Source organism: Pseudonaja textilis, chromosome 12 (assembly GCF_049901715.1).
Source record: "Pseudonaja textilis isolate UNSWEBS1 chromosome 12, rPseTex1.2, whole genome shotgun sequence".
NCBI classification, from domain to species: domain Eukaryota; kingdom Metazoa; phylum Chordata; class Lepidosauria; order Squamata; family Elapidae; genus Pseudonaja; species Pseudonaja textilis.
The window spans coordinates 18,343,147-18,370,088 of NC_142001.1; the positions used below are offsets into that span (position 1 = coordinate 18,343,147).

Sequence of the window (26,942 nt, forward strand, 5' to 3'; positions counted from 1 at the left end):
ACGAAGAAAGAACCTCACATTTTGGCAAACTGACATAAAACAAGGCATTGATTAACCTGGGTTTATTCTATGCTTCTCCCCACCCCTTTTCCATCCATTTAAAAAAATGAAACAAAAACAGTAAAGTTACCACCACCACCCCAATTTAATTTTTAATTTTGTTGTATGAGGTGCAATGACAATAAAGTAAACTAAACAAAAATGCCTTATTAAACTGACTGCGCCGGTAAAATTTGATACATCTGACATAAGGCTGCTGGCATTTACTGCTCAGCTTGAGCTGATCAATATGGTTATCTACCTGTCAATTTTCTATACTCTTTAATCCCAAAAGAGTGCTGGCCTGTGTGCGGATAGATATATCTTGCAGAGATAGGACTAATCAATGCATTCTGTGATAACAGAGTGATTTGTAAAGCATGTAACAAAAGCTTATCCTTTCCCTGTATACTGAGCCTGTCAAAATATTTTTCTAAGAAGGAATGCCAAGAGCAGCGTGCATCCTTCATGCTTTAAGTGGGTGGAGACAAGTGAGGAAGAAATTCCATCCTTGCACAGTTGCAAACACTGTGTAGAAAAGACCTGGGCATTTTATGGGACCTGGGGCCACATTTGGCCCCTTGGCTGTCCCGGTCAGGACCTCATGAAATCAATCGTAAATTAGAAATCAAAGGTAAATGATGTATACAAGTGACACGATTGAATTGTTTTAATTTGGAAGGCAACTGCTATTTCTTTTCCAATGTATGTGTGTGCATACTATCTATCTATCTATCTATCTATCTATCTATCTATCTATCTATCATCTAATTATCCATCTATCTATTTATCCATCTATCCATCCATCTATCCATTCATTTATCTATCTATCTATCTATCATCTATCTATCTATCTATCTATCTATCTATCTATCTATCTATCTATCTATTTATCTATCTATCTATCTATCTATCTATCTATCTATCTATCTATCTATCTATCTATCTATATCTAATTATCCATCCATCTATCATCTAATTATCCATTTATCCATTTATCTTTCTATCCATCTGTCTGTCTATCTATCTATCTATCTATCTATCTATCTATCTATCATCTAATTATCCATCCATCATCTAATTATCGATTTATCGATTTATCTTTCTATCCGTCTATCTATCTATCTATCTATCTATCTATCTATCTATCTATCTATCATCCAATTATCCATCCATCCATTTATCCATCTATCTGTCTATCTGTCTATCTATCTATCTATCTATCTATCTATCTATCTATCATCTAATTATCCATCCATCTATCCATCCATCTATCCATCCATCTATCCATCCATCTACCCATCCATCCATCCATCCATCCATCCATGTCTGTCTGTCTATCTATCTATCTATCTATCTATCTATCTATCTATCTATCTATCCATCCATCCATCCATCATACATACATCTATCATTCATCCCTCCATCCATCCTCTATCTATCAATCATCATCTATCATCTATCTATGGATGAGAATCCAGAGTGGTCTGTGTGTCTAATTTACACAGCAGCCCACACTGCAATGCAATTAAAACTCCGGGGTGTTCAAGGATGTGTATTGAGAATTAAGTTGCAATCACAAGCTAGAACAGATGCTAGATTAACGGGGCTGCATTCTTCCCTTTGAATCAGAGGGTCCTATGTTAAACTTCCTTGCAGATGCTTAACATTTTCCAAATCCATTTACTGCATGGATCTATTTTCTTCCCCTGTTCAAGGGGTTTGGAATTCAGCCCCTGACACCGTCATTAACCTCGGTTATACCAATGCAGGAGACCCCCCTTAGTGCTCTATTCCGACTTCAATTCTGATGTTCAATTTTTTTTGTTTTTTAATGGGGTTGGGATTTTTTTTTAAATAGACAAGCAGAGCAAACAGATTCCTCTGCTTTTGCATTCTCATTATTTCCTTTGCATGCAATTATTTCCTTGCCAAACAATAGCAGTGACAAATTGCAACGGAATCCTCCAGCAGATTTTTAACCCAAGGTAAAAATAAACAGAAACATCTGTATAGCGATCATGTACAAAGCTACGTTCATTAACAAATACATTTTTTTAATCAAACCGCCCTCTGCAAGTAACCCTCAGCTTCGACTTGATAGAAGTAGGCCTTCTTTCCCCCCCCACCAAGTTTTCAGAGGCTGTTCTCAGAACATTTCCCAAACTCTTCTGCAAATCACATCTGTCTTTGTTGGTCTTTGGAATGTGAATAAATAATGGGGAGAGATTTCCCCCCTTGCCTTCTTCTTTAAACCAGTCAGACAAATTACAGTCTCAAAACAATTATTCCCAGAGGTGATAGGAGAGCTGATGCCAGCGATATATATCTGGGAATTTTGTGATGATGTGATACACACACACACACACACACACACACACACACACACACACATATATATATCTTTGGTTATTCGGGTTTTCTCCCCCGTAAAATTGGAAGTATTTTGGTGACATTTCAACGAAATCTCATTCGTCATCTTCAGGTTTGTGTCTTCGGCTTTGTGCTTCTCGGAGTAATGTGAGCTTGCAGCTGATTCTTCCTTTTAACTGCTAGTGGGGGTGTGACTTGATTGGGTGGGGGCTTGGCTGTGTTCTCATTGGGTGGGGGTGTGTTCTCATTGGTTGGGGGTTTGGCTGTCAGCCAAGCCCCCACCCAATCAAGTCACACCCCCACTAGCAGTTAAAAGGAAGAAGCAGCTGCAAGCTCACATTACTCTGAGAAGCACAAAGCCGAAGACACAAGCCTGAAGATGACGAATGAGATTTCATCAAAACGTCACCTAGATACTTCCAATTTTACGGGGGAGAAAACCCGAATAACCAAAGATAGATAGATAGATAGATAGATAGACAGATAGATAGATAGATAGATATTTTCACATATCATCACAAAATTTCCAGAACCATAAAGCCTACATACTTGAAATTTGGCCCATATATTCCTCTAAGAAATGACCATCAGAGCATTAGTATTTCCTATATTATTATTATTAACACACTCTGATGCTAAGGAGTTCTACTCCTCCTTCCCACCTGAAAAGAAATCTCTTTCAAATGCAAAACACAAGCAGAAGAGAGGCAGCTTTAGTATAAAACAGTTGAGCTAAGCCACACCCAGGCTCCTTGCTGTCTCCTTGCTCACACAGCAAATACTGTTTCAGTTTCCAAACAGCAGATGTGGGGAAAAACTAGGATTTGCACCACAGTAGTCCAACTCCAAGGGGAAAAATATATCTACACCCTGGCAGGTTTTTATTTGTTTTGTCCTAGGATGGTGGGGTGGGGGTGGAATTGCATGTTGACTTCTTAACCACCAGGAATCCTTCTGCAACCTTTGGAATGGTGCAAATATTTGCTAACCAAGGCGGGGTTGTGGGGGGCAACCCCATTGAATTGCTGAATTAAATTCCCACATCAAAATATTGATTGGAATCACCAAATCAAAGCCAACCCCTCTGAGCTCCTTTGAAAGGATGAGAAGTTTCTGCACAGATGCCAAGAGAGCTTTTTCCACACTGGAATGGAATCATGCATTCACTGTCCCCTAAAGATGCTCCAGTGGGAATTACTTGTGGTGAGTAAATATACACCAGGTCGGTTCTTGGTTTCTCCTCCACAAATCTATAAAACGTTGCTGTGTTTCAGATGGCTTCGTATTCCCCCCTCCCCCCCCACCAGTTGTCTATTCATTCAACATTTCTAATACCATTCTTGTCATACATTCTGTTTCTGCCTTCCCAGCAAAAAAGAATGCTATCTTTAATGAGAAAGCCAAACACACTGATTGCCAACAATTGTTAGGATTACACAATAAGAATAAGATACAGTGTACAGTCCAACACATACACACACACACACATACACAGAGAGAGAGAGAGAGAGAGAGAGAGAGAGAGAAGACTATGCAAAAGTAAGCAACAAGTTTTCCACAACCACAATCTTCCTTTTAGCTGATAGGTGCAAAATGGAAAGCAGATTAGCAAAGAGTTTTGGACATTAGTGTAGGTCGGTTTTTGAAAGCATGTGCATACCGGCACATAATGTCTCAAGCTCTCTGAGCATTCCTAATTCTTTGTGGCTTTTTTTCTTTCCTTTTCTTTTCAGAGAGGCAATACATTGACTTAAAACCAAACACCTGAGATATTTGCAAATGGGAAGAAATATGCCTTTGTAACACCCTGGTTCGCCATTAATTCTCCAGCTTCTCCACTATGACACGGAGTTCTTACCTTTTGGTGGTAAACAGGGTATTCCTGGGTTCCGCGAGAACATTGGGTTTCCCCGTGGATCTAAAGCCAAAACCAACGCCTTGGGTTTTGCCACAGCAAAACTTACAAAGGGTTCACTCTTATCCTTTCGCTTTGAGCCATATCTGTTCTCCCCACTTTTCTTTCTGGCCAACACTCAGAACAAGATTGTGAAAAGTCATACCAGCTATGAATCATGAGAATTATTGAAAAGAAAGTCAGTTTGAAGAGCAGAAAATGACCACGAACGGCCCTATTGTGCAACTCAGTCATGGCTAAGTTGACTCAACTTCCAATGACCCAACTTCTGCCAAAATGGCACACAGTTTTATTCCATGCAAAGGCCACAGTTATCCCATCTGGATCAAGGGCACAACATGCAAGGATGGCTGTGTGTATGTGTGTGTGTTTTATAAACCATCCACCCCTTAAAGATACTTGTGTTATTCTTTTTTTAAGAAAACGACAATTAGTGCCAACAGAGAACTTCAGGAAGTAGTTTCTGTGCAAGAACGGCAGTGGGGTGGTCCATGGAGGCTTTCAGTCATCCAGGTCATGGTTGTCACACAGGTGGTTTCTTCAAAAGGCAACTGGAATTTGTTTTTCCTTGAAGACGTTTTGCTTTTCATCCAAGAAGCTTCTTCAGTTCTGAAGAAGAACTGAAGAACTTCTTTGATGAGAAATGAAACGTCTTCAAGGAAAAACAAACTCCAGTTGCCTTTTGAGGGGAAAAAATAAAAGCACCTTTGGGATAAGGACAGCTGATAAGACAACACAAATCAGAGGCTGGACAAACCCACCCCACCAATACACTGGCAATAAATCAATAAAAACTGGAGATGTGTTTTCCACTTGGTTTTTGTCATATAAAGCCAAGGAAAAAAATGCAAAACATGATACATCAGAAAGACAATAGTACAGGGTGAGGGAGAGAGAGAAAGAGGAAGGGAGGGAGGGAGGGAAGGAAGGAAAGAAAGGAAGGAAGGAAATAAAGAAGGAAGGAAGGAAAGAAAGAAAGAAAGAAAAAAAAGAAAAGAAAAGAAAAGAAAAGAAAGGAAGAAAGGAAAGGAAGAAAGAAAGAAAAGGAAGAAAGAAAAGAAAGAAAGAAAGAAAGAAAGAAAGAAAGAAAGAAAGAAAGAGAGAGAGAGAGAGAGAGGGAGGGAGGGAGGGAGGGAGGGAGGGAGGGAGGAAGGAAGGAAGGAAGGAAGGAAGGAAGGAAGGAAGGAAGGAAGGAAGGAAGGAAGGAAAGAAAAGGTAACACTTACTTCACTCATTTGAGGAATGGTAAGCTTTGGTAGTTTATTCTTAGAACTGGATCCGGTGGTTTTCCCTTCCAGTAGACTTCCAAAGGATTGGTTCCCATAGACCCCCTCAGTTTCTATGGGTGGTTTTAGTTCTGGGGAATCATTCGGGACTTGGTCCTGGCCATCCATGGGTCGAACGTAAGCAGTGGGCTTCTGCTGGATCATACTGCTTTTACAGTGGAGTCCAGGAGGGAAGTTCTGGTTGGAAAGATTGTTAGCGGCGGATAGCAAAGATGTAGAAGGAAGAGGAGATCCGTGGCTCAGAAAATCAAGATCCACTGGAGACTTCGAGTGGGTGGTTTCTTTGTAGGAGTGCTCGGCCGTTGTGGGTTTGGAGTGATTGTGCCTCCTTGAATGTGAAGATGAAGGTGGGGTGTTGAGTTCCTCCCCTCCTCCAGTTTTCTGGGGCTCGTTCTGGCAGGGATAGAGGTCCTCATATCTGCCTTGCGTTGGCTCATGAGAAGAGCTATGTTTGGTCCGATTGGGTTGGCTACTGGTTTGGTTCGACTGGCCGCCACTAGAGCTGTGGTTGCCACGGGACCAGTCCGTTCTGGATTTCCTGCTGCTCTGGTGGCCATTCAGCAAATTTGAATTGGAGGACAGGGAAGATGGGGGAGGCATGGCCGTTGAGGTGTTCCCACCCATCTGGTGGGATGCAACCATCCGGTTCCTTTGCTCGGGGAAAAAATTCGGCTCATTCTTGTCAACTGGGGTTTGTGGCACAGGATTCTTTGGGATGCCGACAAGGTGGCTCTGGTTGGAATGGTTGGTGAGCAGGTCCTTCATCTCATCGTAGTTCCCCAACGTGTTCTGCACACGGTTGGCAAGTGCATCTCCTTTGCTGGTCTAAAACATCAAAAGAAATCAGGGTTAAGAAAGGTGACCCATGAACAGAGATGGGACAAAGCAAGAAAGGAGAAGATCTGACTTCTCCCAGCCCATAATATCTAAGCCCGGGGTGTCCAACCTTAAGAATATGCCAATAATGGCTTGGAGGAGTTGGAAGTCATTTGAAATTAAGGAGAAATCAACAATCCCAAGGAACGGAGTCCTTTTCAGAATGCATTTAGGCCAGGGGTGTCCAACCTTGGCAACTTTAAGACCTGTGGACTTCAACTCCCAGCATGGCTGGTTGGAGAGTTCTAGGAGTTGAAGTCCACCAGTCTTAAAGTTGCCAAGGTTGGACACCCCTGGCCTAAATGCATTCTAAAAAGGACTCCGTTCCTTGGGATTGTTGATTTCTCCTTAATTTCAAATGACTTCCAACTCCTCCAAGCCATTATTGACATATTCTTAAGCCTTCATTGATCTGAAATATTTCTAACTCAATGTTATGGACCGGAAATATCTCCAAGGGTATCTTAAAAGAATAAAATCACATACAATTAAAGTCATATCAAAACAATCAACATTCATACCATGTAGAATCCTGGGTTTTATGAATTAAAATCCTGCTCCGGGGATAAAGACAGGGTTAGCAAATAAAACCCGGGAGAGGCCATTCATTAAAACTTATCCAAGCAATGACTGATATGTGCCATCACAGATGATAAGGCAGATCCCAGAAGGAAATCTGCCCAAAGGGTTGAGTCTACTGCAAAAGAGGTTCTTATCCTGTCCATTAGTCAAGGGCAGAGTCTTCAAAGCAGAAGTTGAAAAGGTTGCCTGTTAGTAATCTCATTGTGAATGCCATAGAGATGGGTAGGAGGGACCCTCTCGTTTTTCTCTCCTGTGAGTAACATTAATAATGACAATGCAACATTATGCAGTGGCGGTGAAGGAGTTGGACCAAGATAGGGGAAGGAACAGTAGAACCTGGGGGCCGAATTAAAAGATCGATCAGCCTAGAATCCCTACATAGTCACAAACAAGCTAAGTCCAACCTCTCTTGAATTCTGTGCACCCTTATCTAACTCCTAGCAGATGCTACCCATTAGTTGAGAAGATTCCTGTACATAGGCTTTTAGCAATAAATCAGTTTAATTGGACCTTCACTCACGGAGCTGATCGTTCACGCCTGACAAGGCCAAAGAGAAGCGAGTTCAAGTTTCTACTGCATTATGGAAACTGACTTTGAGCAGACATAGTCATAACCAGGTTAAGATGGGGAAAAACACCCTTAATTCTTTTGCCTCTACACAGGGTTGAAAACGCAGTAATAAATCAAACAGCTTCTTTCCTTCTCTATCACTATGGCTACGGGACGTAGCCTTTGGTTGTGGGTCACCAGGAAGATGGTAATTTGACTGGTTGGGGATGGATTTAATGTTTAAAAATAGAGACGTCACTCATTGAACATGCTATTTTGGCCCCAGCTTCAACCAGCCAATCAGCCTGGCTGGTTCAAAACAATCACGTACTTCCCAGTGGGTAAGAGCTGCCTACCAGCTCACCGAGAACCTTTGAGTTGTCAACTAAGAAGGAAGACACAATTGCTGGGAAGTGGTCCAGAGCACCCAGGCTTTCTATCCTGTACAAACAGTGCGGGGGTCAAAGTAACTGCCAACCAACATATGCTACCACATTGTGATGAATAAGAGTTTCAAGTGTCCTTTTTTTGTATTGTTCTGAGTTTCCCCGGACTACTAAAGATTTGATTTTTGGCCTGCATCCAGTTTGGTTACTTAATAATTTCTTTCAAAATGAGCATTCAGGAGAGCCTTTTAGAAAAAAAAAATAATCAAAGAGAGATATAAATACAGTTGTCAGCTGTATTTGCAAAATTCAGTTGCCTTTATTTTCTGGAACCACACAGCATGTGTTTTTGCAAATCAATGATTCACAGTCACTTTCTGTAAAGCACAGCAATTATTAAGCAAATTCTGACTCATTTTTGGCATTATTGTGTTTTTATCCCCTTGCGTACTTCTTACTCAATTTCCTAGATTTTAGCTGTGGCTTCTCTTCCACCCCCCTCCTTTTCTGAAAGGTCATTTAAAAGATGGGGCATTGGCCTACCGATTATACCTGTAGTATAGGGTGAGTGTTCAGATGAGCAAGCAAACTACATCTGAGCAATTGGTGGAACTATGACGGTAAAAGAAAGGTGATTGTTTACCAGAAGAAACTCCAGTTCTGAGAGTTGGTGGAGGAAAAAAGGAAAACAGTCTCCCAAAACTATTTGACACATGATTCTTCAGATAAATAGATTCCTCCACCATTGAAATACACCTTATTATGCATGTTTATTTGTTTTCATAAACAAGGAAAACAAGATAATGAGACGCAAAGGTGCTTTTTTTCAAGAGGCAACTAGACCTTATTGTTTTTTTTCTTTGAAGATGTTTTACTTCTCATCCAAGAAGCTTCTTCAGCTCTGACAGGATAGCGGGGGAATGGAAGGATTTATACTCCTTGCAGACATCCTTTTGGAGAGTTATTGAAGCACTGTAGCTCTCCTGGTTCCTGTAGTCTGCATTTGTTTTCTCTCTGGAAATCCATTCCTAGTCCCATACCATTCCAAAGGTGTCCATCCCAAATTGTATAGCTAAAAGTCTATAGAGATTCTCCATCATCCAGGTTGTTCCATGTTTATTTGTCCTTGTAAACAAGGAAAACAAGATAATGAGACGCAAAGGTGCTTTTTTCAGGAGGCAACTAGACCTTATTGTTTTTTTTTCTTTGAAGTCATTTCGCTTCTCATCCAAGAATTCCTGGATGATTGAGAATCTCCATATACAGTGGGCTGTAAAGCACTGTGAAGTGGCATATAAGTACTACTGCTACCTTCTCTCAAGATGCAAGAGAATAATGTCTAGCTATGGATCTTGTAAAACAATTCAACCCCTTTTGGGCTTCTGGTAGGGATTCATGGAGAACTAGATCTCCCTGTAGGAGCTTTTTGATGGAGATCAGCAACTGGACAGTAATTCTGTCTCTCCAGATAAAGGAGAGATGATGAGATTGCCCATCTGCACTCTGGATAGCTGCTCCTCATGAGTGGACTACAGGATCTGAGATTTTCTGTAGTCGGTTCATGGGTTGCATGAAAAAAAGCAACGATTTTCTTGGTTTCAGCTCTGATGTTCATCGGGATGATTAAGTCATCCTTTTGTTTGGAGTTGTACATTGTTTGCACCACAATGTTTCTGTTGGAGTACAAAGTTTTGGAAAGGAGAAGATGGGAGCGGATTGGAGGGGGAAATATGATATCTGTATGTCTTTTTTTAAAAAGAAATGTTTCCTTTCTAAATATTTGAAGCAAATGTTTAGAAATTTAACCGATTGTGTAAAGTGAAGAGTCACACAGTATGAAACAAAACCGCGTTTTGTTTGGTGTACATGGGTGGTTGTATTAAGAAAAGTTTAAGGAGGACATTTTGGGGGCCAAAAAAGTACATTGCATTTCAGCCAAGAATCAAGTCTTTGTAGTGCGCCCACTTTGGTCAACCCAAAGCACAATGAACAATGACCCAACCCAGCGTTGATACACTCCCCCTCCTCATTTAACACAAGGAGATTCCATTGTGTCGAGGGAAGTGGGGTGGGGAGTGAAGAGTTGGAGGCCAAACACTTGTTCGCTTGTTCTTCTCCTTTCCAACCGGCCTTGCAGAAATGCCTTAGGCAGCAGTTGTGCAAAGAGGCTGGACAGGTGGTTGCAACTCATTCTTCTCTGAAGAACCTCATTACCTTTGCAGGTTTTTCAACTGACTGGACTTTCTGACAAGAGAAAGAAACAGGAAAAGGGTCCAATTTAACCTGGCAGCATCATCGCTATCACAAGGACAAGTGGAAGGAAGAAGCAGGGCCATGTCTTTGTCTCATGTGGAGCAAACTACATGAAGGTCTGGTTCATAAAACCCAAGAGTTGACAAAACTGAGATTGTTGTTTCAAGCTTGGCAGCCTTCAGATGTGAGGACACCAGCTCTCAACAGAGTTGAAGTCCACACCTCGCAGAGCTGCCAAGGTCATCAAAAACACTGAAGTATAGAGAGGGCAGGATATTATTATCTAACAATGTGAATGTGAATATATACATGAAGCTGGTCTCTAGAAGTCTTCCCATTTTTCTCAGCTCACATACTTATCATGGGTGTCCAACATCACTGAAGACCTCAAGTTGGAGAAAACAATCTCTCAACAGCCACCGTTGCCTCTTCCTTGCAGGACTATCTTCCCCATGGGGCCGAGGCATAAGGAACTCGAGAAGGAAAAAGTTGCGTATGCAACTCAACAAATGTCAAACTTGGCTTCCAGCATTGACTTACCTTGTATGGTTCTCCAAAGAGATTAAAGCCAGAGGCGAAGAGGTCTTCATCTTGCTGGACTTCTTGATTTCTTCGCTCCCATTCCTTCCTCTTAAGTGCATTCCGATCTTGTTCATAGTGACTGCAATTTTATTTTTTTATTTTTTTTAAAAAAAGAGAGATAAATAAGCATTTACTTTAAAAAATACGAAAATTTCCTTTTGCTCTTAAAACTGTAAAAAAAAAAAAAACAGTCCGTGAAAGATTGTGAACATTTGAGAAATTTAAAGATAAGAGCAGTCTGATTCTAGAAGGCCTTTACACACACACACACACACACACACACACACCACAAATAAGAAAGGAAAAATAATGGCCCAATATTTTTCCAACTCAGATACCCAGCCTGAAGCCACGGTGGCGCAGTGGTTAGAGTGCAGTACTGCAGGCTACTTCTGCTGACTGCCAGCTGCCTGCAATTTGGCAGTTTGAATCTCACCAGGCTCAAGGTTGACTTGGCCTTCTATCCTTCCAAGCTGGGTAAAATGAGGACCCAGCATACTGGGGGCAATAGGCTGACTCTGTAAACCACTTAGAGAAGGTTGTAAAGCACTGTGAAGTGGTTATATAAGTCTGAGTGCTATTGCTATCCTAGTGTCATTAGAATATTCTCAAATTATTTATTGCAGCCATTTGGACTATCTGGAGGTTGCACTGCAGCTCGGCTCTCTTCTTGTGTCACTCAACACACTGAGCCAAATCCAACTTGGAGGACTAGAATTTCACTGCCTCATGCTGTTTATGCTGGCAACATTTCTCAGGTTATCCAAGGCTGAAATGCTCTGCCAAACCTTTTACTCCTACCCTTCCTTCTAAGGAAAGACACTGAGAATCAGGGATAGGGAGGAATAGCCACATCCCCATCCAAAACACACATTTATAAAGTTCCAAGCTGAAACCCTGCAACTTTCCAATAATTAAAGGTGACCAATGGAGGAAACAAAGCAGATCCGTTTGTATTGTTTCTGAATGGACACACTATCCCAAAGGATGCAGTTCGATGGGGAGGAAATGAAGGTTCCGGACTTAGATGCACAGATATAAGATAGTCAGACCTTGGCTTAACAATGGAGGCATCTTAGTGTCTTGGTAGACGACCGTTTGGTGTGTTACAGCTGCCCCCCCAAAATGACAACACAATTCTAGGTTGCATTCACAGAAGGATAGCATCAGAGGTGGTTATTCAGCAGGTTCTGACCAGGTCTGGAGAACCGGTAGCAGACATTTTGAGTAGTTCGGAGAACCTGCAAATACTACCTCTGACCGGAGATTTTACAGTATCATTCCTCTGCCACACCCACCAAGCCACGCCCACAGAACCAGTAGTAAAAATGTTGAATCCCACCATTGGATAGCATCAAAAACACGAGAAATGATAGTACCGATACCAGGGGTGGTATTCTACCGGTTCGGAGCGGTTCAGGCCAACCGGATGTTAAATTTACATCTGGTTCGACAAACCAGTAGTTGAACCGACCGCTGGCCCTGCCTGCCCTACTCCACCCCTCCATGCAGCCCATTTTGGATGTAGGTAAGTACCACGCCGGGTCCATGCAGAGTCTCTGGGAGACCCTCCAGAGCCCAGGGAGGCCGTTTTCGCCCTCTCAGAGGCCGAAGAGAAGCTGCCGGATCCTGAGGAAGGTAAAAAATGGCCCTCCCGGAAATTCCAGTAGCCCATGCCCACCATGGCCCACACCCACCCAGCAACCAGGCAGCGAACTGGCTGCTGGGATTTTTGAATCCCACCCTTGACCGGTAGCACTCTTTATTGCATCGGTGAGGCCACATTTGAAATACCTTGTCCAGTTTTGGTCACCATGATACAAAACAGATGCTGAAGCCCTAGAATGAGTGCAGAGAAGAGCAACAAAGATGATCAGGGGTCTGGGGGCTAAATGAAGGCTAATATTACCCCAGGGCAGGAAGCAATGGGTGGAAACTCATCCGAGTGACATCCAATCTGGAAATAAGGAGGAATTCCTGACCGTGAGAACAATCTATCAGTTTCCTCCAAAAGTTGTGGTGCGCCATCATCAATCCAGAAAAGATTGGGCAACTATTTATCCAGGATGGTATAAGGATTCTTGCATTGGCATGGGATTGGACTAGATGACCTCTAAGGTCACCTCGTCCTATGATGCTGTGATTCCAGGATCATAAGGTAAACGTTCCCCTCGCACATGCGTGCTAGTCGTTTCCAGCTCTAGGGGGCAGTGCTCATCTCTGTTTCTAAGCTGAAGAGCCAGCACTGTCCGAAGACGTCTGTGGTCATGTGGCCAGCCTGACCAAACACTGAAGGCGCACGGGACACTGTTATCTTCCCACCAAAGTGGTACCTATTTTTCTACTTGCAGTTTTTTACATGCTTTTGAACTGCTAGGTTGGCAAAAGCTGGGACAAGTCACAGGAGCTCACTCTGTTCCGCGGCGCTAGGGATTTGAACCGCTGAACAACCGACCTTCCTTATCGACAAGATCAGCATCTCAGCCACTGAGCTACCACGTCCCTTCCAGGATCATATATTGTATTAATATGGCTGGTTTAAGGTTGGGGTCATGTCCTGGTTAAATAAAACATGGTTGAACATGAGGTTTGAAGGCAATGAAGAAGGTTTATGAAGTCAAGATGATCTCTTTCCTAAGCCATTATATTTACAGGAACTGAAGCTGAACGTATCTGTAACAGCAGGACTGGAGGCTGTGTGTAGATGAGACATTTTAATAAGAGAAATTTATTTATCCAGAATGTTTTAACAGTTTGGCTTTAATTCTTATTTTTAATTTTATTTTTAAAAATCCTTTCTGCTGCTGTTTCCATGTTTAATTAAATTCCACCACCCTAATGCAGCCTGACATGACTCATTACTAAAACATAATTATATAGTAAACAAGCAATACAGCATTTACTATTTCCTAGTAAGTTTTTTAAAAGGATGAATAAAAACGAAGGTCCATAATTGCTCAAATCAATGCAGATAATTATAATCTGCCCTTCTAGGTGACATAGAAATATAGTAAATGTAATGCCAACGGTGGTAGCTGTAAACCAGTATTTTTTGGGGAAAAAAAATGATTGTGTTGACATGGGTCTGAGTGTTTTTTGTCTAGGAGACAGAGACTAATGGCTAACTTGATTTCAAAATTTTATCTTCCCCTTTCTGCCTATCAAACCAGGGTTTACATCAGAGGTGGTATTCAGCCAGTTCGGACCAGTTCTGGCAAACCGGTAGCGGAAATTTTGAGTAGTTTGGAGAACTGGCTGGGCCTGCCTCATCTATCTTCTTGCTCCCATCGAGTCCCAGTTGATCGGCTAGGAGTCCTTTGGTTGCCGTGCACAGGAGAACGGAGCTGGAAAGCAGGTTAGTGGAGTGGGGAAGGAATGGAGATTTTGCAGTATCCTTCCCCTGCCATGCCCACCAATCCACACCATGCCCACCAAGCCATGCCCTCAGAACTGGTAGTAAATTGTTTTGAATCCTGGTTGGATCGCTCTTTAGCAAGCCTCTACTTACTAATTCTTGTCCTGCCCTCTGATGCTTTGGAGAACAAGTCAATTCCTTCTTCTTTGTGGCAGTCCCTCAAGTCCTGGAAGGCAGTTAGCATGTCTTCCCATAACCTTTCTCTTCGTCAGACTAGACACAGCTAGTTCCCTCAATCGTTCATCATACGACTTACCCTTCCTACCCCTGATCATATTTGTTGCTCTTCTCTGCACCCTTTCTATGACTTTAGCATTTTTTTAAAAAAAATGTGCTGACTTGCAAGATTAATAAAGTAGACTTTAGGTTTTCCTGAGAACCATGGTTCCTGGTGTGGCCTACCCAAAGGGTTGACACAAGTGAGAAGAATTTAGGAGCTCAAGAACAACAGTATAAATAACTGTATCAAATGGACCACAGCCTAAGCCAAAGAAAATAAAATTGCAGCCAAGAATAAAATACCTCCAAGGAATGATAAGGCACTTAAACTTTCCTGACTTCCTGATCTCCAACCTTGGGCAACCAGCCAGGCTCTTAAGCACTTTCCGGAAGACTGGCAAAGTTGGGGGCCAATCAAATCTCCAGTGGAAAACCTTTTTTACATTTCTTTCGGTATGCTCACGCACAAACCCATATTCATACGGCCTTAGTTACTTCGTCATTGTTTGTCACCCCCGTGTTTCTCCAGAAGTTCAGGATGGCTTAGGTCCAACAACATTCTTGTGAAGTAGGCTGAGCAAAGAGAGAGAGAGAGAGACCTGGATTCATGGCTGGATTTAATTCACCTTCTAGACACGACCACATGCAGGTAGCAAAGAACCATATATCCTCGCGTCTCTGCTGGGGAGGAATTTAATCTCATTCCAGCCCTTTTTCTGCCCAAAGAAAATAACCGTATCTCAACACCCGTCTTTTCAGCTCAGCAGGCCAACGTAGGGAAGGATTCACACAGCGAGCTATAATGAGGAATAAGCCAGGCAGCCACTGGGCTTTTGCAGTGTTCAAAGTCACTGGTTTCTCACAGAAGCCGCAATTACTAATTTGAAGTGCTGTCTAATTAAAACCACAGCTATGTATTTAGCCTCTTGTTATGCCTCCTGCCGCTTTCTAATTACAGAGAACAGCACAACTTCTTCGCCAATGCAGACAGGTTTGTATGCCAACCTGGGAGCCCCGTCGAGGGCAGAGGGCACCCCAAAGTCATGCCCTTGAGGGTTCCTGAGAAAGGTACTCTTTTCTTTCCAGTGGAGAACAAAAAACGGGAGTGTCTATGGAGATTCTCAGTCATCCAGGTCATGGTTGGCCCAACAATGCTTGTTTTCCAAGATGGTGGGGAATGGAAGGTGGGGAATGGATGGCAGGGATGGATGTTGGCGGATTCCATTTCCTCATCCAGACAGAGCTGAAGAAGCTTCTTGGATGAGAAGCAAAATGTCTTCAAAGGAAAACAAGAAAGTCCAGTGGCCTCTTGAAAAGTCCAGTTGCCTCCTGAACCTAGGAAGGTTCAAAAGAACATTGGAGGAACATCTCGTTGAATAAAGTCGATTATGGTGCCAAAGACAAGTCAATTTAAATTAGATACACCAAACTTGGCACCTTCCAGATCGGAGAGGACTTCAGCTTCGAGAATTTAAAACCACTTGAACCAAAGTTGGTTTTGGTTTTGAAATCTCGACTAAATAGTCTGATAGCTAAATATTTTTTTTCATGGGGAACCTGGCTGTTCTCCAGGAAGTAGGGAGATCATTTGATGTGATGTGACAACATCATCCAATATCAGCCATGAAAATATTGGTTAATCAGATTGGACTTCAACCAACAGCAATCTAAGTTCAATGAAGAATAACCACGAATTACTGCCAAGGAAGGCTGACAAAAAATATAAAAGGAGGATTATTATCTTTTAGCACAGAATGGTACATCATTTCTGGTTAGGGAATGTTAGAATGTTTGGTTTTAAGCCTATTTATAGCCTTTGCAGAAGCTACTCTTCAAAAACAAAGATGGACTTGTTTATATTTCCCAAGGGTGAATCAGAATCGGAACAAGAAGCAACAGATGAGAACTGATCAAGAAGAGAACCAATTTAGAATGAAGGAGACATTTCCTGACAGTGAGAGTCATTATTATTATTACCCTTATTGTCAGGGTACAACATGTGTACAATGAGATTGGCTGAGCCTCCCTTTGTGCACACACACACACCAAATACAACTCACAGAGAGTAATTAATTAGTGGAATGGCTACCCCTCCAGAAGTTGTAGATGCTCCATCACTGGAGGTCTTCAAGAAGAGATTGGATTTGTCTGAAATGGTACAAGGTTTCCTGCCTAAGAAGGGGGTTGGACTAGAAGATCTCAAGGTCCCTTCCAACTCTGTTATTCTGAAGAGGATTGAAAGAATACCAACCCTTTAAAAAAAAATGGAGAACTTCCAATAATGGAATGTGCAGAAATGAGTAAATTTTCATTAGCAATTAGAGAGCAAGAAGATAAAGAGTATTATAAAATTTGGGATTTATTTTATCAATGGTTAGAAAAGAAAGTAGGGAAATAAGATATAATACAATATAAATATGATAGAGTAAAGATAGCAATGTAATATGTTACAATGGATTTAGTGAAATGAATGATATTATGAATTGAGGTATTTTAAAAAAAACCTGAAATTTGCTTGAAAAGGATGATATAGTCTATAAGTAAAATCCAATAAATAGTTAATAATAATATAATACAATATGCATATTTATGTAATGTAAATTTTAACAATGCATTTAGAAGGGAAGGATTGTTGATATTGTGCACAAGAAGATTTCACCGACCGAGATGCTGTACAATGGAAAGAAGGTTTTATGTTTTATGTTTTGTGTTTATGTTTCTGTTTATTTCTGTTTGTTGTTAAAAAATAAAAAAAATATTATTATTTTTTTAAAAATGGAGAACTCCTGACTCATTTCTTGTTCACATCTCAGATATATATTATTGTTATGCTGAATTAAGTAGAATGTGCATTTGGAGTGCCCCTAAGACCCTGAGAATAATGGTGGGCCTCACACTGACAATTTATACATCACACCCTATAAAATATGTTCTTCAAGCTACTCTGATTTGTTCCTGTGGTTTCTTTTAAGAACTGTCCTCTCATGGATGTGTAGCACCTCAAAGACCATTACAGGGAATACATGATGTACTCAGAAGAGTCCTGTGAAAAGATATTTTGATACGGTGTCTGCTTTCAAAACAGGACAACTTCCCCTTGTCTAGTTCAAACAGACCCAGGCGGGTGAAATGAGCATACCCTGTTCTGACTAATGTTTTATTCAGCTCAAACAGTAGAAGCACCATAATGACTATTGAAAGCAAATTTGGTCTCTTTAAAGCTAACCTTCAGAACAAAAATAAAATAGAATAATAAAACCTAAGCGAGGAGTGACTCTTTTATATTACATTTAATAGATATCACAGAGCTGGGGAGGGGGAGGAAATAATATTTCAAATTTCTAGATGGAAAAACCAGATCCTTTGGAGCCAGCTTGATGTGTTTTAAGCCTGGCTGCAAAAGCTTTGGCCACCTCTAGCAAATGAGAGAGAGAGAGAGAGAGAGAAAGAGGTTTTACAAGGCTTTCTATGCCACCGACTTTAAGAGATGGGACATCTATGTCTTTATTAGCCACCTTATTATTTTAAGAGTCCATTCTGTTACTCATTCATTCAGAGCGACACTGACAATCCAGGATGATTTTATGGGTTTCCTTTGGGCCTCCAACATTCCTCTACCAGAAAGATGAACACACAAATAAATATTAAATAGCTTCAGAATTCATCAGAAAGCTTTTTCTCTAAGCATGTCATCCATATAGTTTAGTTTACTTTATTGTCGTTGCACCTTGTACAACGAAATCAAACACCATCTTCAATGCATATCATGACCATGAAAATAAACACAAACACACATCCTTCACACTCCACACATTGAACCGAAAACCCACAACACTGCACCAACACTGCACTATACAGTAGAATTCAAAAGAGCTACTGCCCTGGGATAGAACCTCTTTTTCAGCCTATTTGTCCTTGTTTTTAATATTCTGTACCGTCTGCCAGATGGTAATAGTTCAAAAAAAGAGGGAGTTCCCAGGATGAGATGGATCTTTGAGAATGTTTTGAACTTTCTTAAGGCAGAGGAAGCTGTAAAGCTCTTCCAAAGAGGGGAGAAGACAACCCATGATCTTCTGGGCAATGCCGCTTAACCCTCTGGAGTGCAGTCCTATCTTGCTTTGTGCAACTGGCAAACCATGCACAGGTTCAGTAAGTTAAAATACTCTCTATGCTGCAGCGGTAGAAGTCACCAACGGTTTCTCATTTAGTTGTTGTTTTCTGAGAAGCATCAGGTCATATAATCTCTGCTGGGCCCTTTTGACCAGGGCTGCAATGTGGGCACCCCAGGTCAGGTCCTCTTTTAAGGTAACACCCAGCAACTTAAAACTGGCCACTTGCTCCCCTCGGTCTCCATTGATAAGCAAGGGCTGGATTTCTGATCTAGGTCTGATTTTATTTTATTTTCCTTAGCTCAGCTTTCCTAAACACCAGTCACAGCAATGACTATCTATACCCACTGCCTAAAAATGGAAAAAGACGTGTGGTTTATGTCCCACAAAACTATCGGTTAGAATTATGCTCTGGGGCATCCCTTATTTTCAAAAGGCCAGAAACTCGCTTCAAAAGAAAACAAACTACAATAAAAACTTGAAAGTTCTCTGCTTAGATCCAAAATGGGTACATCAAGTTCACTTCTTTGGCTGAGGCTAAGAGATTTATTATTTTGTAGGCTTTCCAAGAGTTTATTTGTCTCCAACCTGGGCCAGCTTAAGGCATGTCCTTCTTCAGAATGGAGAAACAAAAGATATTTTGGTCTCCAAAATTGATTACAAATCTCTCTTCCAAAGTTAACATGATGCATCAAACCACAATGTTCCACCCTTCCAGATAGTAAAAGTCAGGAAGTATGGCCAGATACTTCAGTTGATGAAGTAGTGGAGTTGATTTGAGAGTTTGTGCCCCAATATATATATCTTAAAACTTTTATGGTGTCTGGAAGTTCTTTTAAAAAATAATAGCTAGTTCCATCAAGAAAAAGAAACCCATTGTCCATAGTTCAGTACAGCAAAAATATTTTTTTTTTATGATGGTTACCCAAATGCATCAAAGAATATTCAAGTTTTGGAATTGCTTGGGACTCTAAGATAGATAAGGCACCTTTTAAAAAAATCATTTTTATTAAACAATTTTTCTTATATACAATATCATTTCCATTCATTACAACATTTTTGTGACAGTATACATACTTTTACATAAATCTTAACTATCCATACACTTGTCTATGTTGCTTAATCTATTTTTATCCACTATATCTTTTACCTTATTATCTTATTGTCTTGTCTGTTCAACTTTATATCTATTATTTAGCCAATCATACAATACATTCCACGTCAAATAATAATCCGTTTCCTCTCTTTCCTTTATCTCTATGGTCAACTTACCATCCCAGGACACTTTAGTAAGACCATACCTAGAGTACTGCATCCAGTTTTGGTCACCACATTATAAAAAAGATGTTGAGACTCTAGAAAAAGTGCAGAAAAGAGCAACTAGGATGATGAGGGGACTGGAGACTAAAACATATGATGAACAGTTGCAGGAACTGGGTATGGCTAGTCTAGGGAGGAGAAGGACCAGGGGAGACAGGAGAGCAGCCTTCCAATAGTTGAGGGGCTGCCACAGAGGAGGAGGGGGGTGGTCAAGCTATTCTCCAAAGCACTTGAAGGCCAGACAAGGAACAACGGATGGAAACTGAACAAGGAGAGATTCAACCTGGAAATAGGGAGAAATTTTCTGACAGTGAGAACAATCAACCAGTGGAACAGCTTGCCCTCAAAAGTTGTGGGAGCTTCATCACTTGAGAATTTCAAGAAGAGATTGGACTGCCATTTGTCATAAATGGTGTAGGGTCTCCCACTTGGGCGGGGGGTTGGACTAGATGACCTACAAGGTCCCTTCCAACTCTGATTATCTGTTATCTGTTAGTATTTTTCTTATCATATTTTCCTCTGGTGGCATACAATCATTTTTTCAATTCTGTGCATAAGTTATTCTTGCTGCCGTTAATAAATGTAGCATTAAATACTCTGTTTTCTCATCATATTTTCCCATTATTACACCTAATAGAAAAGTCTCCAGTCTTAATTCAATTTGCTGTTTAATTATTTCTTCAATCCATTTTTTTGTCCTTAATAGATAAGGTACCTTCTACTCTCCTCAAAGAGTGTTTAAAAAAACGATGAAGAAGGGAAGTCCAAAATTTAGGGCAATTCAAATACATCTTAAAACATTATAAGTACAGACAGTCCTCGACTTACAACTAGAATTGAGCTCAAAATTTCTGTTGCTAAGCAAGACGTTCAGTGAGTTTTGCCCCATTTTATAACCTTTCCTGACACAGTTGTTAAGTGAATCACTGCAGTTGTTAAGTTAGTAACATGGTTGTTAAGGGAAGCTGGCTTCCCCATTAACTTGGCTTAACAGAAGGTTGACATGACCTCCCGGACATTGCAACCGTCATAAATATGAGTCAATAGAATAGAATAGAATAGAATAGAATAGAATAGAATAGAATAGAATAGAATGGAATGGAATGGAATGGGATGGGATGGGATGGGATGGGATGGGATGGGATGGGATAGGATAGGGTAGGATAGGATAGGACAGGACAGGACAGGACTGGATTGGATTGGATTGAATTGGATTGGATTGGTTTGGAATGGAATGGAATAGAATGGAATGGAATGGGATAGGAGAGGATAGGATAGGCTAGGATTGGAATGGGATAGGGTAGGATAGGGTTGAGTTGGGTTTGGTTGGATTGGAATGGAATGGAGTAGAGTAGAGTAGAGTAGAGTAGAGTAGAGTAGAGTAGAGTAGAGTAGAGTAGAGGGATAGAATAGAATAGAATAGAATAGAATAGAATAGAATAGAATAGAATAGAATAGAATAGAATAGAATAGAATAGAATAGAATTCTTTATTGGCCAAGTGTTATTGGACACATAAGGAATTTGTCTTCAGTGCATAAGCTCTTTGTGTACATAAAAATACATTCAACAAGAATCATGAGATACAACAGTTAGTGATAATCATAGGATACTAAATAAGCAATCAAATCATATTAAGAAACTAAATAAAACAATATAAAGTATATAAAGATACAAGCAACAAGGTTATAGTCATAAGTAGAAGGAGACAGGTAATAGGAAGGATGAGAAGTATAATAGTAAAAAGTCAAGGTGCCTGTATAATTCCCCCAAGCCATCACTGCATGGCTATTGGCTAACATTGAGGGTAGCCTTTTCACAACATCTCTTAGTTACGACTGCTGGTTCTCTAGGTCTGCTTTAAAGAGTGTTGGGTTCTGGTTCCTTGTGTTACTTTGAAACCCAAACAACACTTTCATTTATAGGACTGTGTTTCTCCATAATAAAAAATACTGGGGGTCGAGATGGATATATGGAAAGGTGAGAACTCTCCTGATATTCGCCAAATCTATTCATCTTTTTCAAAGCTGAGAAATGCAGACCCACAGCTCAAATTTCATCGCTCTCTTCCTCCCCCCCCCCCACACCTACACAGACTTCACATTCTCCTTAAGAGTCACAGCAGGGTGTCTATCTAACACAGCCTCTTAATACTCATCCTTTATCTTGGATGTAATTTATCTGGTGCCAAGACTTCCTAATGAATTTCACACATGTGTACTTAAATTTGTTACAGCTTACCAGTTGAGTATGATAAGAAGTAAGTAGAGCACTGAATTTCAAGCTTTCTCCCAACAGACACATAAAGGGGCTTTGCTATCTGCCAAAGGAGGGAAGGAAGAGGTGAGGGGGAAGGAAGGGATAAAGTTTAAATTGCAAATCCAGCAAACTGCAAAGTAGGGAGGAGGTAGGGTTGGGGTTTGGAGGAAGTCAACACACACACACACACACACACACACACATGATGGATTGGTGGTGGCCAAAGAAGCTGTCTTTCTTGAATTCATTGCTGGTGTTATTATTATATTATTCTTCCCTTTGATTGATGTGACACATACAATAAACCAGGGATCTGAATAGTTAGGTCAAATAAACTGCCTTGTTTTAAGAATGCAATGTCAGGTACAAAGCATCAAGACCATACATGAAGTGGCAGTTCAAAGCTTTAATGCTCGAGCCAAAAATGGAGTCAACTACAAGTTTTCAACACGAAATCAGCACCAAATAAGGATTGATGGAATTCAAGAGAGGTTGGGCTTAGACCGTTTATGGCAACGCAATGACTCTAGACTGATGACATCCTTCACTCTGCCCTCCAGCTCTGCCTCCTCTTCTCCTACATCTAATGAAGATTGAATGCTGGGATGGTGTTGTGGTTAGCCAGCAGCAGGTGCAGATGGCTGAGGAGAGCAAGGATTCTGATGAAGGCCCAGGACCATCAGGGAGTGGACTGCTGCCTTCAGGGATTGTGGGGGCTGGCAGCAGTGATGAGGAGGTTCCTGAGGAGCTTGTGCCAAGTGTATGTGTACGAAGGATTGCTCGGAGGAAAGAACAATTACAGCAGCACAGGTGACTCGGGAGTAAGGCTGCAAAGTAATGGCCCCTCCCTCAAGAGGATAAAAGCCAGGTTTGAAAAAGCGTTCTTTGCAGAAAGCAAAGAAGCTCTGAAGCTCAACTGGTGGACATCTTAGTTTGTGTTTGGAGAATCTTGTAAACTAGTTCTTATCTCTGGGATTTTGGCAGCCTCGACAAACAACTTGGCAAGGCTCTTTCTCGTCAGAGCTAATTATTGGAAAGCAGCCTTTGATCTGTAAGGGAACAGAATTGTGATTAAACCTTAAAAGGTGGGGACTGCTGCCTTTGTCTGTGTTTGCTCTCTGGGAACCCGGTTGGGTCAGAACAGATGGCCACCAAGTCAGAGGCTTTCAAAAAGAATGAGAGAAATTTGCAGACTATGGAGCAATTCCTGGTTAGTTGCCTTACTGGATGCTGGCTAGCTTGTTCATCTTAAGTTCTACTGTATTTAAATGCATGTTGTTGGAAAGTGACAACCAAAGAGGCGATTAATTATCCTATCCACGCAAGGCCGTTGCCTCTGAGAACATTAGAACAGCAAGGGTTCACATCTCTCTTTATGTTTCTATGTTCTTTCCTGAGCAGTTTTGAAAATATAAAACTACCCGAAAGGAAGAGAGCAGAGTTTTGCCATCAACCTCGAGCTGTCAGCAGGCTCTTTCCCATGGCACATTAATGTTCACGATGACGCTATTAGTTTTTATTTTCTTAAATAAAACCTTATGCATTCATGTTTAACTATCATATGTTTAATGGGACTATTCTGATTACAGAGTGATTGGGCTGTGATTTACGCCACCATTACCTGTGTTGTGGGAAATTTCTGCCTTCCAGGTCTGACATCCAGGCAGCAAAACCCCATAAAACATCTTACTTCCTAACAATTCCTGATAACTCAGAGCAATAACTAATCATTTTGAGAAACAATATACTGTGAAACAGTAAGCAAGCCAATTTCTATAATTAGGACCACTGTTTGGGTACTTTTTCTTCTCTATCAATAGGACTATTGTCGAGCAGGTTCAAATATGCCCTTTGCTACAGAAACTCTGCCAAGGTTTGCCCAGTTTGAAGTCTCAAAGAGACACTTATTAGAAATCTCAACAATCTAAGTCCCACTTGGGGTGAAAATTGAAATCTACATCAGCATGACTGTTTATTAACTATATTTATAGACTATCCTTCAGTCATGAATGCTCCCCAAGTGGTTTTACCACGATGCAAATGAAAATAACTCACAAATAAAATGGAATAGTAAATTTAAAAATAAAATAAAGTTTAAAAAATGAAATGAAATAAAATAAAATAGGCAAATCCACCACCACCACCCCCGCAGTCAAAGAAGAAAGTTGGAGTAATGATTCTACTTCAGAGTCCTATAGATGCAAATACAGGCCCATACTATATATCTTCCTAAATTATGACTTAGTTAATGATAGTTTACTGCCAGGCCACAAATGCCTTGATTCACAAAACCCATGAAAACATAGCACGCAGTTTCAAATCCCAGAGAATTGCTGGGAGACAGGCAGTATACAAATTTAAATAATGGTAATCATAACAACAATGCAACATTTGGAAAATTGGTACCACAAAGGGCTGAGTTACACGTGCTCCTTCCACACCCCAAAAAAGGTTCATCATGGCAATGTGTGAATACAAAACCTTTCTCAAACTTGGTCTTTTCAACCTAGGGAAATTGAAGCGGAGAGGATTTCAATTCCCATCATTTCCAAGTCGGCTATGTTTACCAAATTAATTCAACTGACAAGAAAATGACAGAGTTGAGCCAAAGAACTGGTTCCTCTAATTTTACTGTATTGCAGAGAATTAAGCTTACTGTTTTCAGCCATTTGAAAACTCCCTGAAAAATCTCACATCTGAATCAAGACGATTCTAATACATTATATGGCAGCTTTGGGGAAAAATAAGATCAAAAGAGTATAACACCATGGGGTGGTCACAATTCTTAACAACTATGTGAACATTTGACTGTGTTTGGATAAAAAGGGAAGGTTGACCTTGGCTTTAGAACTTCGCATGACTAATGGGTAGCCGCTTCCCAGATCTTCATTAGTCAATGCAGATAATACTGGGTTGGGTTTCTGAAGGTTATCTGAAGTTAACTCATTGTAGTTGGATTATTTTATGATGTGGTTGTTTAAAAATTTGGACAACCTTCAGATAACTCCATCTGGATGATTGAGAACCTACACTGACATATTGGGTTAGGTGATTAACAGAAATGATTGAGGAGCGGTCTCTCTCTCTCTCTCTCTCTCTCTCTCTCTCTCTCTCTTTCTGTAACACTTTGGCTTCTAGGGATGGTAGGAAGAGAATCATAAGACCATATCGATCTCCTTGACTTCTCTACTAGGAATTTCACTTAATATACAGTGCAGTTGGGTTTGTTTGTTTTTTTCATCCAAAGCAAGTACATTCAGTGACTCTAAGTGACTCAACTGCTGTTACAGCAATTTGCATTTCATTAGCTTCCACCCTTGCCGAGTCACGTTTTTATCCTCCATCATTTCTCTATTTTAATGATTTCAATGTTTTAATTCATGATTTCTGCTCAGGTCAAGTCAGGAGGTCAAGTTCTCCAGTGGCAAAACAGATGCAGAAGGCATTAGGAGGAAAACCTAAAGAAGGAAACAGAACTTGCCAAATTAACCTATAAGGGAAGGAAAACCGAAAGATGCTTTACAGAATATTATTTTCCCCTCTCTTTTCATTCTTCCCAGGAACGTATTAACAAGGAAGACTTGAAGTCAGAAGCCTAAGCAGAAAATAGAAGAATCACTGTCTCAAAAGGATACTTCCAGTAATTAAAAGTAAGGCTTGAAGATCAATGACATAACTGACATCAGGCAATCATCTCAATGTATTACTAGTGTTTCTTGCCACCATATTGTATGGGCTTTTGAGTCACTGACAGCCAAATATGGCTCTGCTGGGACTAGTACAGGGTGATTCAAGAAGATGGATGGATGGAAGGGAGGGAGGGAGGGAGAGAAGGAAGGAAGAATGAAGAAAGAGGAGGGAGAGACAGAGGAAGGAAGGAAAAGAGAGTAGGAAGGAAGGAAGGAAGGATAGAAATAGGAATTGATGTTTAGGTATAAAAGGAGATGTATGCATTAATAATGACACAAATGCTGTTAAGGGAAATAGAGATTTGTAATTTTTGTGTGTTTTTTTTTAAAATAAAATTAATTTAATTTAAAAAAAGAGAATATATCTGCTGAATATAACTCCTCATTGGTGATGGGAAGGGCATCTGGCCAGTAAACACTCAACTCCATTCAGTTGCCCAGACTCCACCCCGCAAGGGATTAGTCGGTCATTAAATGAGGATGAGGATGATTCATAACTATTGTTAGACTCGATTATGAATGTTCTTCTCTGTAATGCTTATTTTTAATCAATATTTTCTTTGTATCTAACCTTAGGGCTGAAAGGGAACTGAATTGAATTGACCCCGGAGGCTGGTTATCAGTTAAGGTTAGCTCAATTGTACTGCAGGGGGAATATCGGTAACCTCCTAACACATCTTGTACTCTGTTTTGTGTTGCTGCTAAAAATGCGTATTATGCAGCTCACGGTTTTATCATCTTAGAATGACGCTTAATACCGTCTAATACAAAACAAGACTTTAAACTCCAAATCATAATTTAGCGGAACAACCCCTTATCTCTCTCCCTCTCTCTCTCTCTCTCTCTCGAGATATCGAATCTTGAGTAGCAACTACTACTTGTTATTGTGTCTTTAGGAATTGACATCTTGCACGAATGTGCTGATTTCCTCTTCAAGGCCGGGGCAATTGGCATTTTATTCCGAGGAACACTTAAGTCAACAATAGCTCTTATCAGGATGAGATATTCTTGAAATTGCTGATGTGAATTTCATTCTGTCTCCCCTCCTTCCCACCAATGCTCCATTTTTGCACATCAACTGCAAGCAGGG

General features: G+C 40.7%; 1 protein-coding gene across 2 annotated transcripts in view; it reads right to left on the reverse strand.

Moving 5' to 3' along the window:
- AFF2 (ALF transcription elongation factor 2) overlaps positions 1–26,942 on the reverse strand; it is a 239,629-nt gene that overhangs the window by 149,985 nt on the left and 62,702 nt on the right. For both annotated transcript variants that reach the window (XM_087941173.1, XM_087941175.1), the window contains exons 2-3: positions 10,801–10,921; positions 5,554–6,438 (exon numbers count right to left, since the gene is read on the reverse strand). In XM_087941173.1, the coding sequence (XP_087797299.1) occupies positions 5,554–6,438; positions 10,801–10,921 (1,006 nt within the window). The remainder of the gene's footprint in view (positions 1–5,553; positions 6,439–10,800; positions 10,922–26,942) is intronic.